The sequence below is a fragment of the Podarcis pityusensis genome (assembly GCF_964106645.2).
Source record: "Podarcis pityusensis genome assembly, chromosome: 16".
NCBI classification, from domain to species: Eukaryota; Metazoa; Chordata; class Lepidosauria; order Squamata; family Lacertidae; genus Podarcis; species Podarcis pityusensis.
In genome coordinates this window covers 28,700,799-28,722,903 of record NC_138041.1, presented here as the reverse complement: position 1 = coordinate 28,722,903, position 22,105 = coordinate 28,700,799, and the positions used below count along the sequence as shown (strand labels likewise).

The window sequence follows — 22,105 nt, the reverse complement described above, 5'->3', positions numbered from 1 at the left end:
AACCTCTCTCAGGAGAAAATCCCACAATGTAGGAGCTGACACAGAAAAGGCCCTTTCTCGTGTCACCACCAGCCATGTTGCTGATGCTGATGAGACCTAGAGAAGGCTCTCACATGAGGATCTTAACACCTGATTAGGTTTGTAAAGGGAGCTAAGATACTTCAGGTAGCCTAGGTCCAAGCCATATAGGGCTATTGTATAGGTCCTCACCAGCACTTGGGAGTGTGCCTGTAAATCATGGGTAGGCAAACTAAGGCCCAGGGGCTGGATCCGGCCCAATCTCCTTCTAAATCTGGCCCACGGATGGTCCAGGAATCAGTGTGTTTTTACATGTGTAGAATATGTCCTTTTATTTAAAATGCATCTCTGGGTTATTTGTGGGGCCTACCTGGTGTTTTTACATGAGTAGAATGTGTCCTTTTATTAAAAATGCATCTCTGGGTTATTTGTGGGGCATAGGAATTCGTTCGTTTTTCCCCTCCAAAATAATGTCTGGCCCCCCGCAAGGTCTGAGGGACAGTGGACCGGCCCCCTACTGGAAAAGTTTGCTGACCGCTGCTGTAAATGGACCAGTAGCTGTTTCAACAGGGGAATATAACAGCCTCCCTGTAACAGGCCCCAGTCAGCAGTCTGGACCAGCTGAAGCTCCCTTCCTCGCAGGAGACCCACCGATTTCTTCCCTCCTTCCATTTCCATTTCCACTTCCCACCTCCTGCAGTTTGCAGGGCTGAGAGCTTGCTGAATTATTTACCACCCCCGCCGACTCAGAGAGGAGCTGCAGAAGAGGGGCGAGGAAGCGGAAGCCACCAGAGACCCTGCCAGAGAGAAAAATGCAGAGAGGTAGGAAAGAACGGAGGCTTAATTAATTGCTGCCTCCCCACCCCCACTTCAGCCTCTCTGCCAAATAAAATGCTTCCAGGCAGGGCCTTCTGGGAGGGCTCTGCTCACTGTCCCCATGGCAAAGACCAGCCAAACAACACATGGCGAATGGCATTGCTTGAGGAGCGCAGCTTCCCCACCCCACCCCCCAATCTGAGGCTGTTCAGAGATCCGCCTGGTCCTCACTGTTGGGAGATGCTATTATCTGTGTCACACTGGGATGCAGCTAGATCCGCTCCATATGACCCATGGAATTAGCATCCATCTCTATTCGCTTGCACAGAGCTTACGCGGTGGTTAGACACTGGTCTCCTGCATGCCGTACCTTTAAGGCACATCCAACATGCATTTTCCTTCATTCTGTGCTTCTTCCATCTCTTTTTATTCTCCTTTATTCGATACACCTGGGTCATTTCCTGTGTGTGCTTCTTATTGTGCGTTCTTCATACTGGCCATTGACTGTAACAATAAAGGTTGGCTCAGTATACCTGAAGGAGCATCTTCACCCCCATCATTCTGCCCAGCCACTGAGGTCCAGCTCTAAAGGCCTTCTGGTGGTTCCCTTCCTGCAAGAAGTGAGATTACAGGGAACCAGGCAGAGGGCCTTCTCAGTAGTGGTGCCCTCCCTGTGGAATGCCCTCCCACCAGATGTCAAAGAAATAAACAACTATCTGATGTTTAGAAGACATCTGAAGGCAGTCCTGTTTAGGGAAGCTTTTAATGTTTAATAGGTTATTGTATTTTAGTGTTTTGTTGGAAGCCACCCAAAGTGGCTGGGGAAACCCAGCCAGATGGGCAGGGTATAAATAATAAATTATTCTTATTCTTCTTCTTCTTATTATTATTAACCTGAGGTATTATTTCTGGGTTAGTGGAGTCTGTAACCTGACGCATACGTAACCTGAAGCGTATGTAACCCGAGGTACCACTGTATTTTTAATCTTTGTTGTTTAATCTTTATTATTATTTGAAGGAAGTTTAGCGCACATCTAAAGCACGTAGCTCCCAAGTCACCAAATCCTGAGAACATGTGATTTCTCCCTCCCAGAGCTGCAATTCCCAGGATTCTCTGGGGAATTCGTGCTTTTGATGTGTGTTGAACGTGCTTTAAATGTGCAGTGTGCGTGTGGCCATAATCTGCTCCTTATTGAGCCTTTGTTCCGTGTGCTGCATGGATGCTTTAGCTGATATTCCTGCATTGCAGGGGGTTGGACTAGATGACCCTCGGGTCCCTTCCGGCTCTAAGATTCCATGACTAATTGTCGTATCACTGACTTGCTTGCAGAGGGTTTAAACATCTTCCCCTCCATCGCTCGCTTCTCAGCGCCTTTCCCCATCCCTTCCCAAACCACAAAAGTCCATTTAAAAGTAAACGAATGCGGATTTGTCTCACCAGGACAAGAAAGTCCTTTAATCTTCATTAGTAGGTAAAGGTAAAGGTACCCCTGACCGTTAGGTCCAGTCGTGGACGACTCTGGGGTTGTGGCGCTCATCTCGCTTTATTGGCCGAGGGAGCCAGCGTACAGCTTCCGGGTCATGTGGCCAGCATGACTAAGCCGCTTCTGGAGAACCAGAGCAGCGCACGGAAATGCCGTTTACCTTCCAGCCGGAGCGGTATCTATTTATCTACTTGCATTTTGACGTGCTTTCGAACTGCTAGGTTGGCAGGAGCTGGGACTGAGCAACGGGAGCTCACTCCGTTGTGGGGATTCGAACCGCCAACCTTCCAATCGGCAAGCACTAGGCTCAGTGGTTTAGACCAGAGTGCCACCCGAGTCCCTAATCTTCATTAGTACCTTTGTTATTTATGTTATTATCATATTTCTATCGAGCCTTTTCTCCAGAGAGCTCAAGCTGGCGTACACACTTCTCTCCCTCTTCATTTTATCCTCACAACAACCCTGCGAAGTAGGTTAGGCTGAGGGAAGGCAGTGATTGGCCCAAAGTCATCCAATGGGCTTTGTGGCTGAGAGGAGATTTGAACCCTGGTCTCTCAGTGTCCTAAGGTAAAGGGACCCCTGACCATTAGGTCCAGTCGTGGCCGACTCTGTGGTTGTGGAGCTCATCTCGCTTGATTGGCCGAGGGAGCCGGTGTACAGTTTCCGGGTCATGTGGCCAGCATGAATAAGCCGCTTCTGGTGAACCAGAGCAGCGCACGGAAATGCCGTTTACCTTCCCGCCGGAGCGGTACCTATTTATCTACTTGCACTTTGATGTGCTTCGAACTGCTAGGTTGGCAGGAGCAGGGACTGAGCAACGGGAGCTCACCCTGCCGTGGGGATTTGAACTGCCGTCCTAGGCTCTGTGGTTTAACTCACAGCGCCACCCATGTCCCCTCTCAGTGTCCTAGTACTCCACAATTGGCTAAATAGTTCTGGTAGCCCCTCACCTCTCTCCTGCAAAATATGGGGAGCCTGGAGACACCCCTAGGATGTCAAAATGCAGGGCTCTCATTCTGCCTGCCTTTGACTCTTCATGTGCTCTTTTGGAAGGTTTCCAGGGTTTTCTCATCTATTTACTTGGTTCTTGTTTTGCCACCAGTGGTGCTAATGGAGTTAATGAGCATGAGATGCATTGTCTGAGCGCTGAATTGGCCTCGTGTATTCCTTATGGCATCTCCCAAGGCGCCCCAATTAGACGACACATTTTTTAAACAGGCAAGTTTAAAACCCACCCACTAGCCCCGAAGCCAGCGCTTGAGACTGAGAAGGACCTTTCCGTGCCTCGCTTTTTAGGGCAACCAAAGTGAGGGGGGTAGGGAGAGAGAGAAGAAAGTCCTGTATCAGGCAAGGCTACAACACCTGAGGCTATTTATGGAGGAAGCGAGTTTAAGGACGAGGAGTGGACGTGATAGAAGTATATAAAATTCTGCATGGCACAGGAAAAGTGGATAAAGAGAGGATTCTTTCTCCTCCTTTGATAAGGGACAGCCAGCGAAGCTTCATTTTTGGAAGATTCAGGACAGGAGAAAGCAGTAGGCAGTTAAACTGTGGAACTCACTCCCACTTGACGGAGTGACGGCTGCCAACTCGGATGGCTTTAAAAGAGGACTAAGACAAATTCATGGCAGAGAGGGCTGTCAATGGCTACTCTTTGTCTTTAAGCTTCCCACAACTGCTTTCTTTGTCTTTAAGCTTCCCATAAAATATCTTGAAGCATTTTCACAGTAAGAACGCCCCTATTCTGCTTTATTCTGCATATATTCATCGCCTTCTGCACTCACCTCTCAAGGTGATGTACAAAATACAATTGAAATAGCTTTTAAAAACCTGTTCAAAACAACACGGAAAATAACTAACAGGAAGGATTCGAAACCGGCGGGACCATAAATTCATGGAAGACTGGAGTAAATTTACAGACTACTTGAAAAGTATTTGTGAAGATCAGACAACGTTTGTAGGTTTGCAAGAAGTTTTGTGAGGAGTATTATTGGAAGTATTGCAAAAATGGAGAAGGGGAAGGATGATTTGTTAAGAGATGTAAAGGCAATATAAAGTTAAGAAATGCATAAGAAGTGGCTAAAACGGTGGATCATCAGAGGTGCTGATGGAAGTCTAAAAAGATTGTATAAGTGGTAAGTTTTGTGGTACATTTTATAATTTATATGTTAAAATCTATCTATCTATCTATCTATCTATCTATCTATCTATCTATAAAAACAACAACGCGGAAAATGAGAGTGGACACGAACACACACACTCACACTCTCTACCATGTGGACACCCATGGCAGATTCTCTTCTCTTCTATTTCTAACAGAACAGAAGCTTTGCTGCTTTCAAAGAAGGGCTGTGCTATTTTAGCTTTGCCTTACAACCTTCTGGTGGCGTGCTGGGCTGGGCCCTCTCACACGCAGGGTCTCGCACTCACACCTTTTGGGAACCGAGCGCTGGGGAGAGGGGTGGGGGAGACCCTCAAAGCCTGCGAGTCTGTTTCCAGCTCTCTCAGATTCCCAAACGGAACCCGAGCCAAGATTTGTCTAGTTTCAAACTTAAACCTCTCCGCAGCTCCAGCCCCAACCCATAAATCTCCCCCTGTCACCTCAGGCTTGGCCCATGCGTGCATGCTCAAACATATGTCTGCAATAATGGAAAAGCAGGCCCAGGTTCACCCAGAGGTTCCCATATCTAGCTTCCCTTCTGTAATTAAAGGGGGGGGGGGGGAGAAAGACAAAAACCTCGAATGGGCAAAGGAACTTTGCAGAGTCTTCTCACAGAGCATCTCGTGGGTCATGGGGGACAGGCTGATGCTGCCCCCTAGTGGTGGCCTAGGAAGCTGCCTTCTGCTATGTCAGACTGAATTTAAGGAAAAACCCCAATTTTTCAAGGAAACCCCCAGAATTGATTGGGGTGTGTGTGTGTGTGTGTGTGTGTGTGTGTGTGTGTGATTAAAAACCCATCCCTCCCTCCATAGAATCCTGGGAACTGTGGTTCAACGGTGCTGGGACTTGTAGTTTCATGGGAGGAAACTACGGTTCCCATGGTTCTTTTGGGTGCTTTCGATTGTGCTTTAAATATATGGTGTAAAGGTAAAGGTGTAAAGGTAAAGGGACCCCTGACCATTTGGTCCACTCGTGGCCGACTCTGGGGTTCCGGCGCTCATCTTGCTTTATTGGCTGAGTGAGCTGGCATACAGCTTCCAGGTCATGTGGCCAGCATGACTAAGCCACTTCTGGCGAACCAGAGCAGCGCACGGAAACGCCGTTTACCTTCCCGCCGGAGCGGTCCCTATTTATCTACTTGCACTTTGACGTGCTATCGAACTGCTAGGTTGGCAGGAGCAGGGACCGAGCAATGGGAGCTCACACCGTTGTGGGGATTGGAACCGCCGACCTTCTGATTGGCAAGCCCTAGGCTCTGTGGTTTAACCCACAGCGCCACCTGCATCCCTCTGTATGTTGGATAAAGGTAAAGGTAAAAGGACCCCTGATCATTAGGTCCAGTCGCAGATGACTCTGGGGTTGCGGCGCTCATCTCGCTTTATTGGCCGAGGGAGCCGGCGTACAGCTTCCGGGTCATGTGGCCAGCATGACTAAGCCTCTTCTGGCAAACCAGAGCAGCACACGGAAACGCCGTTTACCTTCCCGCTGTAGCGGTACCTATTTATCTACTTGCACTTTGACGAGCTTTCAAACTGCTAGGTTGGCAGGAGCTGGGACCGAGCAACGGGAGCACACCCCGTCGCGGGGATTCGAACCGCCGACCTTCTGATTAGCAAGTCCTAGGCTCTGTGGTTTAACCCACAGCATGGGCACAGCCTATTCTTCTAGGTAGCCCAGTAGTGTCAGCTCTGACTGGCAGAGCAGCTCTGCAGCTGTTCATACAGGTGTTTGGCTTGCCTGTTACCTGCTGTCTGGTCCTTTGAGCTGTCAGCGGCTGGATCTGGGGCCTGCAAGGTGCAGCCAGCACGCAGCTCCCTTTATCTTTTAATTTAAACATACTTTGATTTGGGCTGTGCACGATCCCGCAGCCCAGCTTCATCTATTTCTCCAACCTGGGGCAGAAAAGCCGTGCAGATGCTCCCCCCTCCAATTCCCACCCCCCACCTTTCCAGGCTCTCTGATTGCATTGCCAGATTATCCCTGGCAAGCCTCCCATCCTTGTCTCTCATTCTTTCATCAATTGAACGTCATGGTTTTCTCGAAGGCTGGGTTGGCGGCGAGAACGCAACTGGGCCAGAGGCACAAAGATCCAAAACGAGACTCAAACACCCTCCTGGCTTCAGGGGAAGCGTCAGAGGAGCTGGTTTCTCCGTGCAGCACATGTTTAAACTATGGAAGTGGTTCCTACGTGAAGCAGTGATGGCCACCAACTTGGAAGTCTTTAAAAGAGGATTAGAGAAATCCATAGAGGCTGAGTGGTTATCAGTGGCTACAGACAAAAATGGAGATGACCAAGACCTTTGTCGTTTAACAATGTGCTGTGTGAAGAACTTTCACACCCTCCAACATTTCTCCAAAGAAAATAGGGATGTTCTATCCAACAACATAGTGATGGAAGTGAGAGCTGGACCATAAAGAAGGCTGATCGCCGAAGAATTGATGCTTTTGAATTATGGTGCTGGAGGAGATTCTTGAGAGTCCCATTGACTGCAAGATCAAACCTCTCCATTCTTAAGGAAATCAGCCCTGAGTGCTCACTGGAAGGACAGATCGTGAAGCTGAGGCTCCAATACTTTGGCCACCTCATGAGAAGACTCCCTGGGAAAGACCCTGATGTTGGGAAAGACTGAGGGCCAAGGAGAAGGGGATGACAGAGGACAAGATGGTTGGACAGTGTTCTCGAAGCTACCAGCATGAGTTTGACCAAACTGCGGGAGACAGTGGAAGACAGGAGTGCCTGGCATGCTCTGGTCCATAGAGTCATGAAGAGTTGGACACGACTAAACAACAATCCAACAACAACAATTTTTTATGGGCTAATAGCCGTAAATAAATAAATAAATAAATAAAAACAACAATTTTACTATTTATGCTCCACTCATCCCAGTACATTTCCAAGTACAATTCAAAGTGTTGGTGCTAACCTTTAAAGCCCTAAACGGCCTCAGCCCTGTATACCTGAAGGAGCATCTCCACCCCCATCATTCAGCCCAGACACTGAGGTCCAGCACCAAAGGTCTTCTGGCAGTTCCCTCCTTGCAAGAAGTGAGGCTACAGGGAACCAGGCAGAGGGCCTTCTCGGTAGTGGCGCCCGCCCTGTGGAATGCCCTCTCATCAGATGTCAAGGAAATAAACAACTATCTGATTTTTAGAAGATATCTGAAGGCAGCCCTGTTTAGGGAAGTTTTGAATGTTTGATGTTTTATCATGTTCTTAATATTCTGTTGGGAGCTGCCCAGGGGGGAATGAATGAATCTTTATTTGCGTCAGCCATCAGCCATAGCAATAAAACAACAATATGATATACAAGAATAAAAATTAAAAAGTCAATTATATGAAATAAATTTTAGGGTTTTGAATCAATAGTCAGAGTGGATCTTATTCTAATTGCCCCAGCTAAAAACCTTGCAACCTTTGCTGTCACCTGCTCATCTTGATCTGCCAAGAGAAAGGACACTGTGGCAGTGGCTGGGCAACCCAGAATGGACAATAAAAGAGGGGTGATAACCTCATTCCTCAAGAGTGCAAGCCAGCAGGGCATGCGCCACCGATTCAGTTTCTGCTGGGAGCCACCCAGAGTGGCTGGGGAAACCCAGCCAGATGGGCGGGGTATAAATAATAAATTATTATTATTATTATTATTATTATTATTATTATTATTATTATCTGAGTTGCCCCAGCCACTCTGGCCAGGGGTCATCTAGCCCAGCCCCTTGCAAAGCAGGAATCTTTCATCCACCATGGGACTCAAACCCACAGCCCTGAGATTAAGAGTCTTGTGTTCTACCAAATGAGCCTCCCCTTTTACTTGGCTGGAGAACCGTACTGTGGAATTTGGAGAAGTGCGAGTTTCAAAGGATAACTCGTTTCCATTCTCATATGGTTTTGGATGGGCAAATCTCACAGGCAAAATAGAAGACAGCTTCCAAAGGTGTAGCCCTGAAACACCCAATATAAGACACTTCACTGCCGCCTGGACCAAACCGAAAGAGGCGAAAGAGGTTACCCAGCACGGCAAAAAATCAGTGTTTGATTCAATTGGATTCGCCCTCGGATTTGTTGCAAAGCGCCTCCTGGCGGCAGCTCTGTGCAACTCTCGTGAAAATCTAAGTGATTGTGACACTTTCCCCTTGCATGCCAAGACAGGCACCAGAAGATTGAGTGGACAGGACCATTTTTGGGTCCGAGGGTCCACAAGGCGGTTTCTGCACCTGCTGCTGTAGAAGGAAGTGAGAGGCAGATGGGGTTCGTCAACCTGGGAAGGTAGCCCATCTAGGAGAAGGAAACGTCTGATCCTAAGCCTCTGCAACCTTGCTAAGGAGTAAATACTGCAGACTGGAGTTCCCAAGATGGTTGGATGGCGGCTTCTATGCCTCCTTCCAACAACTCCTCCAGCCAAGCCAGTGCCAAACGTATTTCCTTTGGTCCGATCAGCAAGGCCGAGAAGGGATTGTTGTCGTCTGGGCAGCTCAGGATCTCCATACATACTACTCAGGTTTGCGTCTCGGAGTGGTCACTTTGGTCCTGCCAATGCAACAGTGTGACTTCACCCCCAGAGGTGCACTCCATTGTCTCTCGACACAGACGGATGACAGCAGTGATGGCAACATAAATCAAGCATCTCTCTAAAGCCAGGTAGTTCCGTTGCAAGGAGTCGAGTCAGCCTGATCAGCACAGAAGTCAGTGGCACAAGCTACTGAGAGGAACTTATTTTTAAGAGAACACCACAGAGAGACCATAGCTCAGTGGCAGGGCACATGTTGAGGATCCCCGGGTCAGTGGTGGCTTGTGACCATTTGTTCTCTTTATCCTTTACATTATATACCACCTTTTCCTCCTAGGAGCTCAAGGGGATTGGCATGTTCCTCCCCTTCTGCTTTTTATCGGCTCAACAACCCTGTGAGGTAGGGTCAGTCTGAAAGGCAGCGACTAGCCCGGGGTCACCCAGTGAACTGGGCGAGTGAGGATTTGAACCCTGGACTACTAGGTCCTAGTCCAGCACTCTTAACTGCTAAACTCATACCAGTGAGGTGGAAGGCAAAGGGGTCGAAACAGCAGGCGGAACCAGAACCAATCAGAGGCACAGCCAACTAATTTGAATCTTGCCCCATCCTCCTCTCTGGTGAGGTCAACCCTGAGACTAAGAAACTGTGTTTAAGTTAGGCAGGTGGGCAGGGAGGACTGGGTGAGGTTTGTGGGACAAACCTCGCTCTGTTTTGCTGTTATTGCTCTTTTTTGTTTGCATTTACATCCCAGCTTTTCTCCAAGGGGCTCAAGGTGGCGTACACGGTTCTGTTTACAAAGTCCACCGCCTCCTAAAAATCCAATTTCCCCACGTAACAACTTCCAGTGCCCAAAGGAGAGTAGGGGAAGAGGAAAACTCAACTGCACATCTCTGGGGCTTGTGAGGAGGTGTGTGGGAGGGAGCAATCGATGTTGTGTCCAAACGACTGCATCACGCTGGCTAGTTACTACGCCAGCTTCTTCCCTGAGCTTTCTGATCTGCACCGCGTAGAATAAAATTAGCACTTGAATAGTGCTGATTGAGTAACCCAGCAAATGCAAAGCTATAAATTTTGCTTCTGCTGTTCTAGGCGGGGGGGGGGGTGTCTTTTGTGCAGAGACAAACCGAGCAGCTGGCAACGCCAGTGTGGAAAAGCACCCTCTGTCCGAAAGAATGCGGGATTCCCAATGACAGCAGGGAAGGGATGGGGTATTTTGCAAAGCGGTAAGAGATTCTGTGTTGCACCTTGCCCAGAAATACAGAACCCTTCGGCTCTGCTAAGGGCCTTCTGGCGGTTTCCTCGCTGCGAGAAGCCAAGTTACAGGGAACCAGGCAGAGGGCCTTCTCGGTAGTGGCGCCCGCCCTGTGGAACGCCCTCCCAGCAGATGTCAAAGAGAAAAACAACTACCAGACTTTTAGACAACATCTGAAGGCAGCCCTGTTTAGGGAAGCTTTTAATGTCTGATGCTTTACTGTATTTTAATATTGTGTTGGAAGCCGCCCAGAGTGGCTGGGGAAACCCAGCCAGATGGGCGGGGTATAAATAATAAATAATAAATTCTAATTATTATTATATAAGGCCTCTTGCTCCTCCAGATGGAGGCTGGAGAGGAGTGTTCAAGTGTGTGTTAAAACTGAGCTACTGTCCGAAAGCAAAATTTGCATCTGTTGCTCCACCCACTTTTGCCTCTGGCCACGCCCACCATGATGCCCCCACCTCCAGATGTTGCTCTCCTATCATTCCTGACCTTTGGCCATGGCCTGCAAGCAGGACAGCACTCGGCTCACCCGTGATTCTCCGCAGCCGGTAAGACGGTGGAGGCAACCGTTGTGGCTAGTAGCTGCCGATACCTTTGTTCTTCATGAATTTGCCTAATCCTCGTGATTTCTAAAGCCGGTTGTTTTTATTATTTTAAAAAAACAAAAACAAACGCTGGAGCAGAGACGTAAAGTATCCTAAGGCCTTCTTTTTTTTAATTCCATTTTTTTTTATAGATTAAATATATCTTGGATAGTTTCTCTCCTTAAAACCACACAGGGAGGAAATACATTCTTCATGTAGGTACGAAATACTGACCGTGGAGCAGGAACCATTTACAGTGCAAAGTACAATATTAACAGAGATGCAGGGCTATCACCACCTACAGACGATTATCATTACAATTTCTACAGCATTCACCAAGATCAACTTAATGCTTCCTCGCCGCACTGAGCAGCGACTCTAGAGCATTTGACTGCTGCCGGATCCCACAGAGTGGGCGTTTTAATGGAACTTGCTTCCAAAAGCCAAAACAAAACCCCCTGGCAATCGCCACACTCCTCGGGTTTATCGTTTCCTTGCTGAGTTTTACACTCATTCGTAGCTGCGACAGGTTTTTTTAAAATCCGCAACTGCAGCCAGCTGCTGTGCAATCTAGGGACACGGACACCCTGGCGAAGATAAGAGGAACTATTTGAGAGGTGCTGATTGTTACAAGGGTCCTGTAAAATGGGCACACCCACATTCACATGCACACGCACGCAGAGAGGATTGACCGGAGGCAGTACACAGTGACTTCCAGGAAATCACGTTTCTAGGCTGGAACAACGGAGACGGGGTTGTGGATCCCCCAGGATAACCCCGTCTGGGTTCAATAAGGAATGTCGTTCTGGTAGTACTGGATCATATCGTAGGTCTTACTCCTGGAAAAAAGGCAACGAAACAGAAGGCGATTCAGAAGTGGTCACCGGTGAGTTATAGTGGTAACCTTGGTTCTCAAATGCCTTGGTACTCAAACAACTTGGAATCCAAACACTGCAAACCCAGAAGTAAGTGTTCTGGTTTGTGAACTATTTCGGAAGCCGAACATGCTCAGTTTTGAGTGTTACGCTTCCGTTTTGAGTGCCACACTTCCGTTTTGAGTGTTACACTGAGGTCTGTCTGTTTTTGCTGTTTATTTTGTGTTTTTGTGGCTCTTTTTTGTTTTTGTGACTGTATGGAACCCAGTTCAGTTTCTGATTGATTGACTGATTGTGTAACTGCAGTACACTGTTTATTTCTTTCATTTTATGGATCAATGGTCTCATTAGATAATAAAATTCATGTTAAATTGCTGTTTTAGGGGTTGTTTCTAAAAGTCTGGAATGGATTAATCCATTTTGCATTGCTTTCTATGGGAAAGCGCGCCTTGGTTTTGGAACGCTTTGGTTTTGGAACGGACTTCCGGAATGGATTAAGTTTGAGAACCAATGTACCACGGTCACGTGAACAAGGTGTTATAAAAATGTGACACCAGAGGGTGCTGTAGAGCAGCGATCTTTCACCAATGGAAAACAACGTGTTTTTAAATAGTGTTTTCCAGATCAGTGGAGATCTAGCCCTAGACGGTGTGGAAGAGGTTTGGGAGGCAGTACATATAAAGCTCCTTTTAGGGTTTTAGAGCTGGGCAGACTGAGGGAAATACAGATGCTTCCACTGTTTTCACTGCTAAGGGTCAGTTACAGAAGAAGGAATGCTAGGGTGGTAATACCACTTGTCTGGACGGAGGATGGAGCCTACTGCGCCAAAGGTACAATTCTCATTCATCGCTCCTCCTGGTTTTGCCTCTGGCTCCAGCCCACGATTGGGATGCGGCCCCTGGAAGGTTGCCCCGAAGGAAATGCGGCCCTTGGGCTGAGAAGGGTTCCTTCGCTAGAGAACAGCCAGGAAATAAGCCAGCAGAAGCGTAGAGGCCTACCTGTTGCTGAGGAAGCAGCTCTGGATTATCTTGATGATGAAGTTGGCCGCTTCTCTCTCCGTCATGTTGGGGCTGAACCTGTTCCTGTCAAGGAGGAAGCAGAGGAGATCTCAAGAGTTTGGGACTTTGCAGTTTGGAGAAAAGGCAAGTGAGAAGAGACATAATCATGCATGGGCATGGAGAAAGTGGAGGAAGAAAAGTTATTTCTCCCTCTCACACAGCGCCAGAAGTTGTGGATATCCAATGAAGCTGAATGTTGGAAGATTCAGGAGAGATGGGGGGAAAACAGGACTTCTTCAAGCAGCACAAGCTATGGAACTCGCCCTCCTAGGAGGCAGTGGTTGCTCCAACTTGAATATGTTCTTATGAGGACAAAAATGTCTCATCTCTTAGTTAGAGCCTCTGATTCTGACAACAAAGTGAGACACAGGCTGCTCTGTGGAAATCTGGCTGATGCCCGTCAGCTGGATCCTAATCCCATTTATTCTAAAGTCCCATGTTGTTTCACTTCCAGATATGGGAACGATCCAATGCCTACGCTCTTGAATGCCGTGCCACGCTTCGGTCATTCAGTTAATTCACTGCACTTCAGGGATTCAAGTAATCCCATAATGTGGATTTGATACCGACAATGTATACAGTTGTTTTAAACGTTTTATTTTATGCTTCTTTCTTGAATGCAAGCTTTTTATTTTTGTGAAAATTAATTTTTAAAATCTACAAAAAATTCACTGCACTTTATGGAACCAGGGCTGCTTTTTTAAAAGGAAAATTTAGAACTGCTCAGAGGGGTGCGATTCTAATCTGCACGCCAGGTGTGGGCTGCTCTTTCACACCTGTGCCCTTTCCTCAGGGATGCTTCCTTGCTCAGAGGACACGCTTCTTGACATTTGGAAGCCTGCGTTAAGAGTGGGAGGAAATCCTCAGAACTGCGAACTTGACAGTATTCTGAGGAGCGCCTTAGGCAGAGGAAGGAGACACAAGAATGCTCGTTCAAGACCCGGGATTCTTGTTCCATCAAGCTCTGCTGAAAGACCAGCTCCATCAGGCCAGCTGGGTGTTTCTGTCACCCAGGAGGAGCCATTCCATCAGGCTGCCACAGGGGGAGAAATGGGAAGCGGGGCTCATCCCATTCGCTTTGCTGAAAGACCAGCTCCATAAGGTACCTCCAGCCTTTCTGTGCCAGTTGGTCGTTGTAAAAGCTATAGGGGATGCAGGTGGCGCTGTTGTCTAAACCACTGAGCCTCTTGGGCTTGCCTATCAAAAGGTCGGCGGTTCGAATGCCTGCCACAGAGTGAGCTCCCGTTGCTCGGTCCCAGCTCCTGCCAACCTAGCAATTCGAAAGCACGCCAGTGCAGGTAGATAAATAGATACCGCTGTGGCAGGAAGGTAAATGGCATTTCCATGCGCTCTGGTTTCTGTCAGTGTCCCATTGTGCCAGAAGTGGTTTAGTCCTGCTGGCCACATGACCTGCAAAGCTGTCTGTGGACAAATGCCGGCTCCCTTGACCTGAAAGCGAGATGAGCTCCGCAACCCCATAGTCGCCTTTGACTGGACTTAACCGTCTAGGGGTCCTTTACCTTACCTTTACCTTTACCTGTAAAAGCTAGTACTTAAGGATGGTTCCCAACTTTGCTTTCCCTCCCTATCCCCTTCCCCTTGTGCATCGTGCCTTTTAGACGGAAAGCGTGTGGGCAGAGACCTGTCTTGTTTTAACTGGCTGCATGTAAGGCACTTTGGGGGCCTATTTGGCTGAAGAGTGGGGCACAAACGCTTCAAATAAATAAATCTAGGGGAGTACAGACTATACGATTTGCTTTTCCTATTGTTATCAGTCACTTTGTACCTCAACGGACAAAATGCAACTTTTGCACGACCCTTATTTTTCGAATTGCCCAAATGTTGTTCTTTGAACAGCAACCTCCCCACAGACCCGCCCCATGGCTGCCCATTCTGAGTCTGGCTGTGCCCGTTAAGAAAAAGCTCCGTGTGGAACTCAAGGCAGGCTGCAATTCAGGCCCAAACTGGGCCCAGGCCTGCTTAACTTGTGCTTCCAGAGGGCAGCCCCCGCCATTAGAAAAGAGGCACGACTTACTTTAACAGTTTGATTGTCTGCCCTCGGAAACAGGGCAGCCCTGTGTCCAGCATCAACGTCACCAGAGAGACCACGGCATCCATGTAAGGCCTGCGCAAGGGGGGGGGGGAGAGACATAGACATGGACAGAGAGAGGAGAGGGAATTATTAGAGCCTCTCCTGTATCTGAAGAAAGAAAATAAAACCAGAGGGACTCGGTCTGGGGGTGGACCACACCTTATTACTATAATTAAATCTACACAGTGTAATCATCTCCCGTTTGCCGATGAGGCTGGGTTGCCACCTGCAATCTATCAGCCATAACGAAATTACTGCGACAAAGGCAGCCCCCGTTCCTCTAGGATTGGCAGCTGTGATGCCAACCTCCCCCCTCCCACCACAAGGCAGTTGCAGGAATGGTCCTTGGGAAAGATGAGCTGGCCTTTGGTGTAATTTGGTCATTTTGATGTATTTTTAATCTTTGTTGGAAGCCGCCCAGAGTGGTTGGGGAAACCCAGCCAGATGGGCGGGGGACAAATAATAAATTTATTATTATTATTAGGGCTCGAGATTAACTCCAGAGTGCAAGCCACCTCACCTGACTGCCAGGTACCCCCTGACGCACATCTCCATGAACCACTTGAAAGGCGTGGCCTCCATCTTCCCTCCCATTATCATAACCATCTCGTCGGTCAGCTTGATGTCTGGCTCCCAACCCAGGTTTCCGCCAGGAGAACTCTCAAACATGAAACCAAAGTCTGTGCCAGGGAAGGGGGGGGGGAGAGAGAGGGGAAGCAAACAAAACACAAGAAGGATCAAACAAGCCCATTCTGCTCCCTCATTCAAAAGTACTCAATGCCCATGGCTCCAATTGGCAGTGCAGCCACCGGAGGCTGCCTAGGACTGGAAAAGGAATGGCAGGGAGAAAAAGAACCCTTTACCCTTTCCGCACAGGATACTTTCCCACTCAAAATCTCAACCTCGCCAAGTGCTGCTCCTCCCCCCTCTGAAGTTTGGGGTGTGCATTTATAATACACACCCTGAGCCTCATCAGGGCGCATGATTTTCAGCGGGGAAATAGCTGGCAGGAAAGGGTTAAACATCACCTGCACTCGTCAGTTTTGTCTTGAGGATATAGGCACTCTAAGTCTCTGCTAGGAGAGAACTCTTGGCCTCTGAAAGTGTGGCCTAAGCATCCTTAGACAAGGACCAATGAAATTTTACATCACACATTAGAAGCCAAAAAGAATTCATAAACAGATGAGCACCTCTTCTACCAATTGGTTTTATTTATTACCGTATTTTTCGCTCTATAACACGCACCAGACCATAACACGCACATAGTTTTTAGAGGAGGAAAACAAGAAAAAAAATATTCTAAACGAAATAGTGGATATATGATTTTTGTGGTTCATGCTGTGGCCACAGACATGTGATCTGACAGTGAGTTTGGAGTAGCCCAATGCAAAAATCCTGAGGATCCATGTGGATCCATGCTTTGTAACCACGGAGGAGGGAAGGAAGGGGAACCATGGATCCTCTGCTCACGACTGCAGCAGATCCCCCCTGCCACCTGCAGGCATTCGCTCCATAACACGCACAGACATTTCCCCTTACTTTCTAGGAGGAAAAAAGTGAGTGTTATGGTGCAAAAAATACGGTAATTACATTTGTGGGACGCGGGTGGCGCTGTGGGTTAAACCACAGAGCCTAGGGCTTGCCAATCAGAAGGTCGGTGGTTCGAATCCCAGTGACGGGGTGAGCTCCCGTTGCTCTGTCCCAGCTCCTGCCAACCTAGCAGTTCGAAAGCACGTCAAAGTGCAAGTAGATAAACAGCTGTAAAAGACGTTTCTGTGCGCTGCTCTGGTTCACCAGAAGTGGCTTAGTCATGCTGGCCACATGACCCAGAAGCTGTACGCCGGCTCCCTCGGCCAATAAAGCGAGATGAGCGCCCCAACCCCAGAGTCGTCCGCACCTGGACCTAATGGTCAGGGGTCCCCTTTACCTATTTATTACATTTATATCCCTTCCTTGAAGGAGCTCCAGACAGCATAGAGAGTTTTCCACTCCCTTTCGATCCTCACAACAACTCTGTGAAGCGGGTTAGGATGAGAGATGGCGACTAGCTCAAGGCCCCCTTCTGAGTTTCGCAGGCAAGAGACGATTTGAACCCAGCTCTCCTCAGCCCTAGAGTCTAACCAGCACACCATGAGTTTTTCTGATATTCCAACTATAAGAGAATGGGTAGAAACATTGTGGGGAATTTACAACAATGGCTAAATGAAACAATTTTATTAGATTTAAACAATGAAAACTAAGACATGGTAGCTTACCTGAGGTTGGTAACAGTTTATAATGCTTTGAAACACATTGCATGGAATATAAATAACTGTTTTGGTGTTTAATTTCAGTATATTTCAACGTTACTTACTGCTGTTTCTCTAACTGGATATGTCCTTGCGTAAGAACGTATTTACATGCATTCGTGTTGTGCAGAAAAGAATAAAATTCTCAATGACAAAAACAAACAAACAAACAGAACAAAACCAAGGAGTGAACTAACCAATATGAATGATGTGTCCATGTTTGTCCAGCATGATGTTGCCATTGTGCCTGTCTTTAATCTGCAACAGGAACAACAGGAGGCTGTAGGCAGCCATGCTGCGGATGAAGTTGTAACGAGCCTGCAAGGATGAGTCAAGTGTCGGTAGTGTTAGATTAAGCAAAGAAAAAGAAATATAAATTTCAGATCATCACTGAGAAACTACAGAGATAATAGGAAGAGTGGGGTAGAAGTCGGTATCTCTGAAACCAATAATTTTGTCAGAGTCTTGCAGCAAACAATTTTACAGGGCTGATTAAGTTGACTTTTGAAGAATTGGGGGGTGCCTTTAATTTTTGACCTCTAAAAAATGACACATGTGTAGCCCTTGGGGTGCTGCTGAATTGCATCCCTGGCTGTTATTATATCGGCTGGTTGATTGGTTTTACTTATAAGCCGCTTTCCTACAACGAGCTACGCCAAAAGCAGCTTATGGCAAACATCCAAAACATAAAAACAGAGAATACTGGAAATGCAAACATACCAAATACAGAACATGCCAGTAAATTCAAAGTGACAAAAACCAACAATTTAGCAAACACAGAATAAATTCATTATTACAAAAAAATAACCCTCACCAAATCTAGGCTTAGGTACATAAATATAAAGCAAAAACGAAAGTTAAATAAAGTTTCTGGTACTGGTCTTGCTGTACTCCAAAAAGCCTGGCTTAAATATAGTTCAGAGAGGAAGGGTAGATTACATACAGCCAGTTCCCATATCCTGACTCTAGAGGAGGCTGACAGCAGCAAAATACAAATGTCAGGGAGAGCAAATCTCTTCCTAAACCTCCTGAGAGTACGGGCTGGTGGTGCAGGTCTTATTGCAGGCTGGGGGTGGATGAGTGGGGGGTGGAGGGGTGTTGTTAAATCACTACCACAACCAAGTCTGGCTCAGCATCGGGCAGAATACCTTTTGGAAAGCCAAGGTTGATTCATCTCCGTACTGCCTTGTAAAGTAGTCATACATCCCAAAGTCTGTCTGCCTGCCCAGCTGGTCACGGGACGTACAATCAGGAATGCATTCGATGACGCCACACTAGGAGAAGAAAGCAGGAAGATGAATGACCACAACTCATGGACCTTGCCATACAGCAAGGCTCATTTTTAAAAAATAACGTTGCCGGTATGTGCTAGGTGCTGCACATCGTATAGAAATACAATACAATAAAAGGTCAGGAACACATTTTAGAATAGGCAGGCAGAACCCTTGGCCCTCCGGCTGACGCCGAACTACAACTCCCATCATCCATGCTTGCTGGGACTGATGGGAGTTATAGTTGTGCAGCCCCATATAGAGGACCGCTTGGAGGCTGCAAGAGGAAAAGGAGCTTTGTCAGAGAAAAACACTCACATTGTTAGAGATATATGGGATTTCGAAAAGGAGTGGCAAGTTGCCCCTTCCCAGGGGCACTAAATCCTGTCTTTCCATTTGAAGAGTCAATAAGTAAATACTCACCCCTGGGGCTGTGGCCACTACTCTGTACGGAAACACATACAGGTCTAGACCCACCAGCTGAAATATGTTCTTGAAGAGGTCAATGATTTGCAACGCCAGCATGTCCTGTTTAGCAACACATGGAAGACATGTTAGGAGGAAACTAAATCAGATTCAGCAGAGGCAAACAGAGGCAAGCAACTGGATTTGAAACCGATTTGGCCGAAGGAGGCAGGGAATTGTGTGAGCCCAATGGCTGGAGCACGTCCACTTAATCTCAACAGTGTGCTTCAAAGCATAGCCTTAGAGCTAGAACATGCCTTACTTATGCCACGAGAGAGGATGGCACGCTGGGCTTTTTCTCCATCTTTCTTTGCTGCAAGCTTTAAGTTGGCTCAGTTGCAGAAGGCTCCTATTAAGCATAGGACGCTGTCTCATACACAGCCAAACAACTGTTCCATCTAGCTCAGCAGTGTCTATATCAGGGCAGCCCAACTTTTCATAACAAGTGGGCCACATGAACACTTTGACATGGAACCCGCGGACTGCACATTGTCTTGTCACACTGGGGTTGGGGAGTGAGGTCAAAATTTGACACACCCAGCCCTTGTGCACCTTCTCATAGCCACTTAAGTGAGGCACCGGGATTTGGGAAAGGAGGCATGAGGCTCTGGCAGGATCCTAGAGCCCACCCACCTCCTTCCCAAAGCTTGAGAGAGCTTTGGGAAGGAGGTGGGACCTGCCAGACCCAAGTCCCAGCACCTCCTTGCCCAGCTCTGGGAAGGAAGCACGAGGGCTGCAGGTGTCAAATGTTGCCAACAGTTGCCGAAAAGGGCATCGAGGGCCGCATGTGGCCCTCGGGCCATGTGTTGGGACCACCTTGGTCTATATTGGCTTGCTGCCATGGGGGGGGGCCCTTTCAGACAGGGGGCATTCCCAGCTCTACCACGGCAGCCCCTTCATGTCACTCTGCACAGTGAGCCACCTTGAAAACCCCTTTTGAAAAAGATAGGGAGAAAAATCTTACCGATAAAAATAAATAAATAGCTCAGATATCACTGCTTGCAATAAATTCTGAAGTCATTATCCAACTGAGTTACTCAGAGTAACAGCCTATGTACGTAATGGGGCAGCAGGCATGGGTTTTTTTGCTCTCAGGAGAAAGCCAAAAAAATAAATAAAAGTATGCGCATTTATTACTGCCACAGATCAACTCGTCGTTGCTGAGAAAGGGCTTGCAGCCTCCTTACCTGTCTGCAGTCATCGCCCACTTTGAAGATGGCTGCCTGCCAGCAAATCTTCTTGCTCTCTACCCCATCTTCTCCGCTTTCGTCTATGGAGTCCGAACGACAGCGCAGACCTAGAAAGCGTGTGAAATCCAAGTAAAACCAAATGCACTGGGGAGAAGAAATGCTGGAACTCCATGCAAGCTTGCCAAGAGAAGGAGACAACAAGTCAGAATCTCCTTTCTTGCAACTTGAAGACACTGGTTCAAGTCCTACACTCCAGAGCAGACGAAATCAAGCATGCTCCCTCCTCCATGTGACAGACCTTAATATATTTGAAGATGGCTATTATATCTCCTCTGTCTCCTCTTTTCAAGGCTAAACATATCCAGTTCCTTCAAGCGCTCCTCATAAGGCTTAGCTTCCAGACCCCTGATCATCTTGGTTGCCCTCCTCTGCACATGTTCCAGCTTCTTAAATTGTGGTGTCCAAGTGTGGTCCGACCAAGGCAGAATAGAGTGGTACTATAACTTCCCTTGAACTGGAAACTATACTTCTGTTGATGCAGCCTAGAATAGTATTAGTTTTTTTGTTTTTTGCTGCTGCATCACACTGTTGCCTCATGTTAAGCTCGTGGTGCACCAAGACCCCCAGATCCTTTTCACATGTACTGCTAGTAAGCCAGACGTCCCCCACCCTATATTTGTGCATCTGGTTTTTCCTGCCTAATGTGCAGGATGATATTTTCGGATACGATCTTTAAAATATTACTTCTCCTTCCCTTAAAAAATAATCATCATTTGTTTCTGAGTTTCCTATTAGAATGGTTCTGTTGCTGTTTTTTATTGGATTTTCTATACTGAATGTGCTATAGATAAATAGATAAATAGCTAGCCAGCCAGGTGGAGGAGGATTGGGAGACAAAGCTAGCTTGAGCTGGCTCTGCTGGTCATTGGCTCTGGCGCCACCTACTGTCGGCCTCCCCTGTCTTTCACCCAACCAGCCGCAATGGGCACCAGCCACCACTGAAAGAGAGGAGAGGCAACTGCAGAGCTATGCCATGTTCCACAGGAGGTAAAAGTAATCCCAGCAATCTTTCTGGATCGAAAGGTCAGACAGGAACCAAATGAGTAGAATAAAGAAATACGTAGAAAGTTTCACACAACAGAAATGAGGAGGCTCCAGCAAACAGGGAAAGGATATACAGTTATTTCCTCTGCAGGTGGCGCTGTGGTCTAAACCATAGGGCTTGCCAATTGGAAGGTCAGCAGTTCGAATCCCCATGACAGGGTGAGCTCCCATTGCTCGGTCCTTGCTCCTGCCCACCTAGCAGTTCGAAAGCACGTCAAAGTGCAAGTAAATAAATAGGTACTGCTCCAGCGGGAAGGTAAACGGCGTTTCCGTGCGCTGCTCTGGTTCGCCAGAAGAGGCTTAGTCATGCTGGCCACATGACCCGGAAGCTGTACACTGGCTCCCTCGGCCAATAAAGCAAGATGAGCGCCTCAACCCTAGAGTCGGTCACGACTGGACCTAATGGTCAGGGGTACCTTTACCTTTAGACACACAGTAAGGTCATAGGGTCTAGGGGACTGTGCCAAAGGCTTCATGGAAAAGGTTGATCTTACTGACTATAACAATCACTTCCTTATAACTCACAGGCACTCGATATGAAAAGCACATGGAATACACCCATGTAAATTATATTCTTCTTCAAGGGGAACCAAGGATTGTTACATTTCAGCTAAAATAAAGGAATACACTGCAGGAAACTCTAATGTAAATGGGACAACATCATATGTACTGGGAAGCTACTGTACTGACCTTCTTTTTCGAGTTCGCTGACTCCGCACCGCTTCACCTTAAACTTGGCCAAGTAAGGTGCTTTGGCAGCGCTGGAAGGACATTAAGAGTAGGAAAAGTGAATAATAATACAGAATGGAAATGGGCCAGATGTGGTTGGACTGCAGCCCCTTGACCATTGGCCATGTTGGCTGCAAGGGATGGTGGAAGCTGTAGTCCACAGACACCCCCCACCCCTGGGTTCAGAAGGGGAAGGGAATCCAAGTC

At 47.6% G+C, this 22,105-nt stretch overlaps 1 protein-coding gene and 1 long non-coding RNA gene across 2 annotated transcripts in view; one reads left to right on the top strand and one right to left on the bottom strand.

Annotated features, from left to right (window-relative positions):
- LOC308465439 overlaps positions 1-22,105 on the top strand; it is a 272,654-nt gene that overhangs the window by 137,671 nt on the left and 112,878 nt on the right. The window lies entirely within an intron of this gene.
- PI4KA (phosphatidylinositol 4-kinase alpha) overlaps positions 10,931-22,105 on the bottom strand; it is a 100,875-nt gene continuing 89,700 nt past the window's right edge. The window contains exons 47-55 of the mRNA XM_080985010.1: positions 21,860-21,930; positions 20,063-20,172; positions 18,834-18,938; positions 18,288-18,413; positions 17,337-17,457; positions 15,372-15,531; positions 14,795-14,884; positions 12,700-12,783; positions 10,931-11,665 (exon numbers count right to left, since the gene is read on the bottom strand). Of these exons, the coding sequence (XP_080841136.1) occupies positions 11,614-11,665; positions 12,700-12,783; positions 14,795-14,884; positions 15,372-15,531; positions 17,337-17,457; positions 18,288-18,413; positions 18,834-18,938; positions 20,063-20,172; positions 21,860-21,930 (919 nt within the window). The 3' untranslated portion in view covers positions 10,931-11,613. The remainder of the gene's footprint in view (positions 11,666-12,699; positions 12,784-14,794; positions 14,885-15,371; positions 15,532-17,336; positions 17,458-18,287; positions 18,414-18,833; positions 18,939-20,062; positions 20,173-21,859; positions 21,931-22,105) is intronic.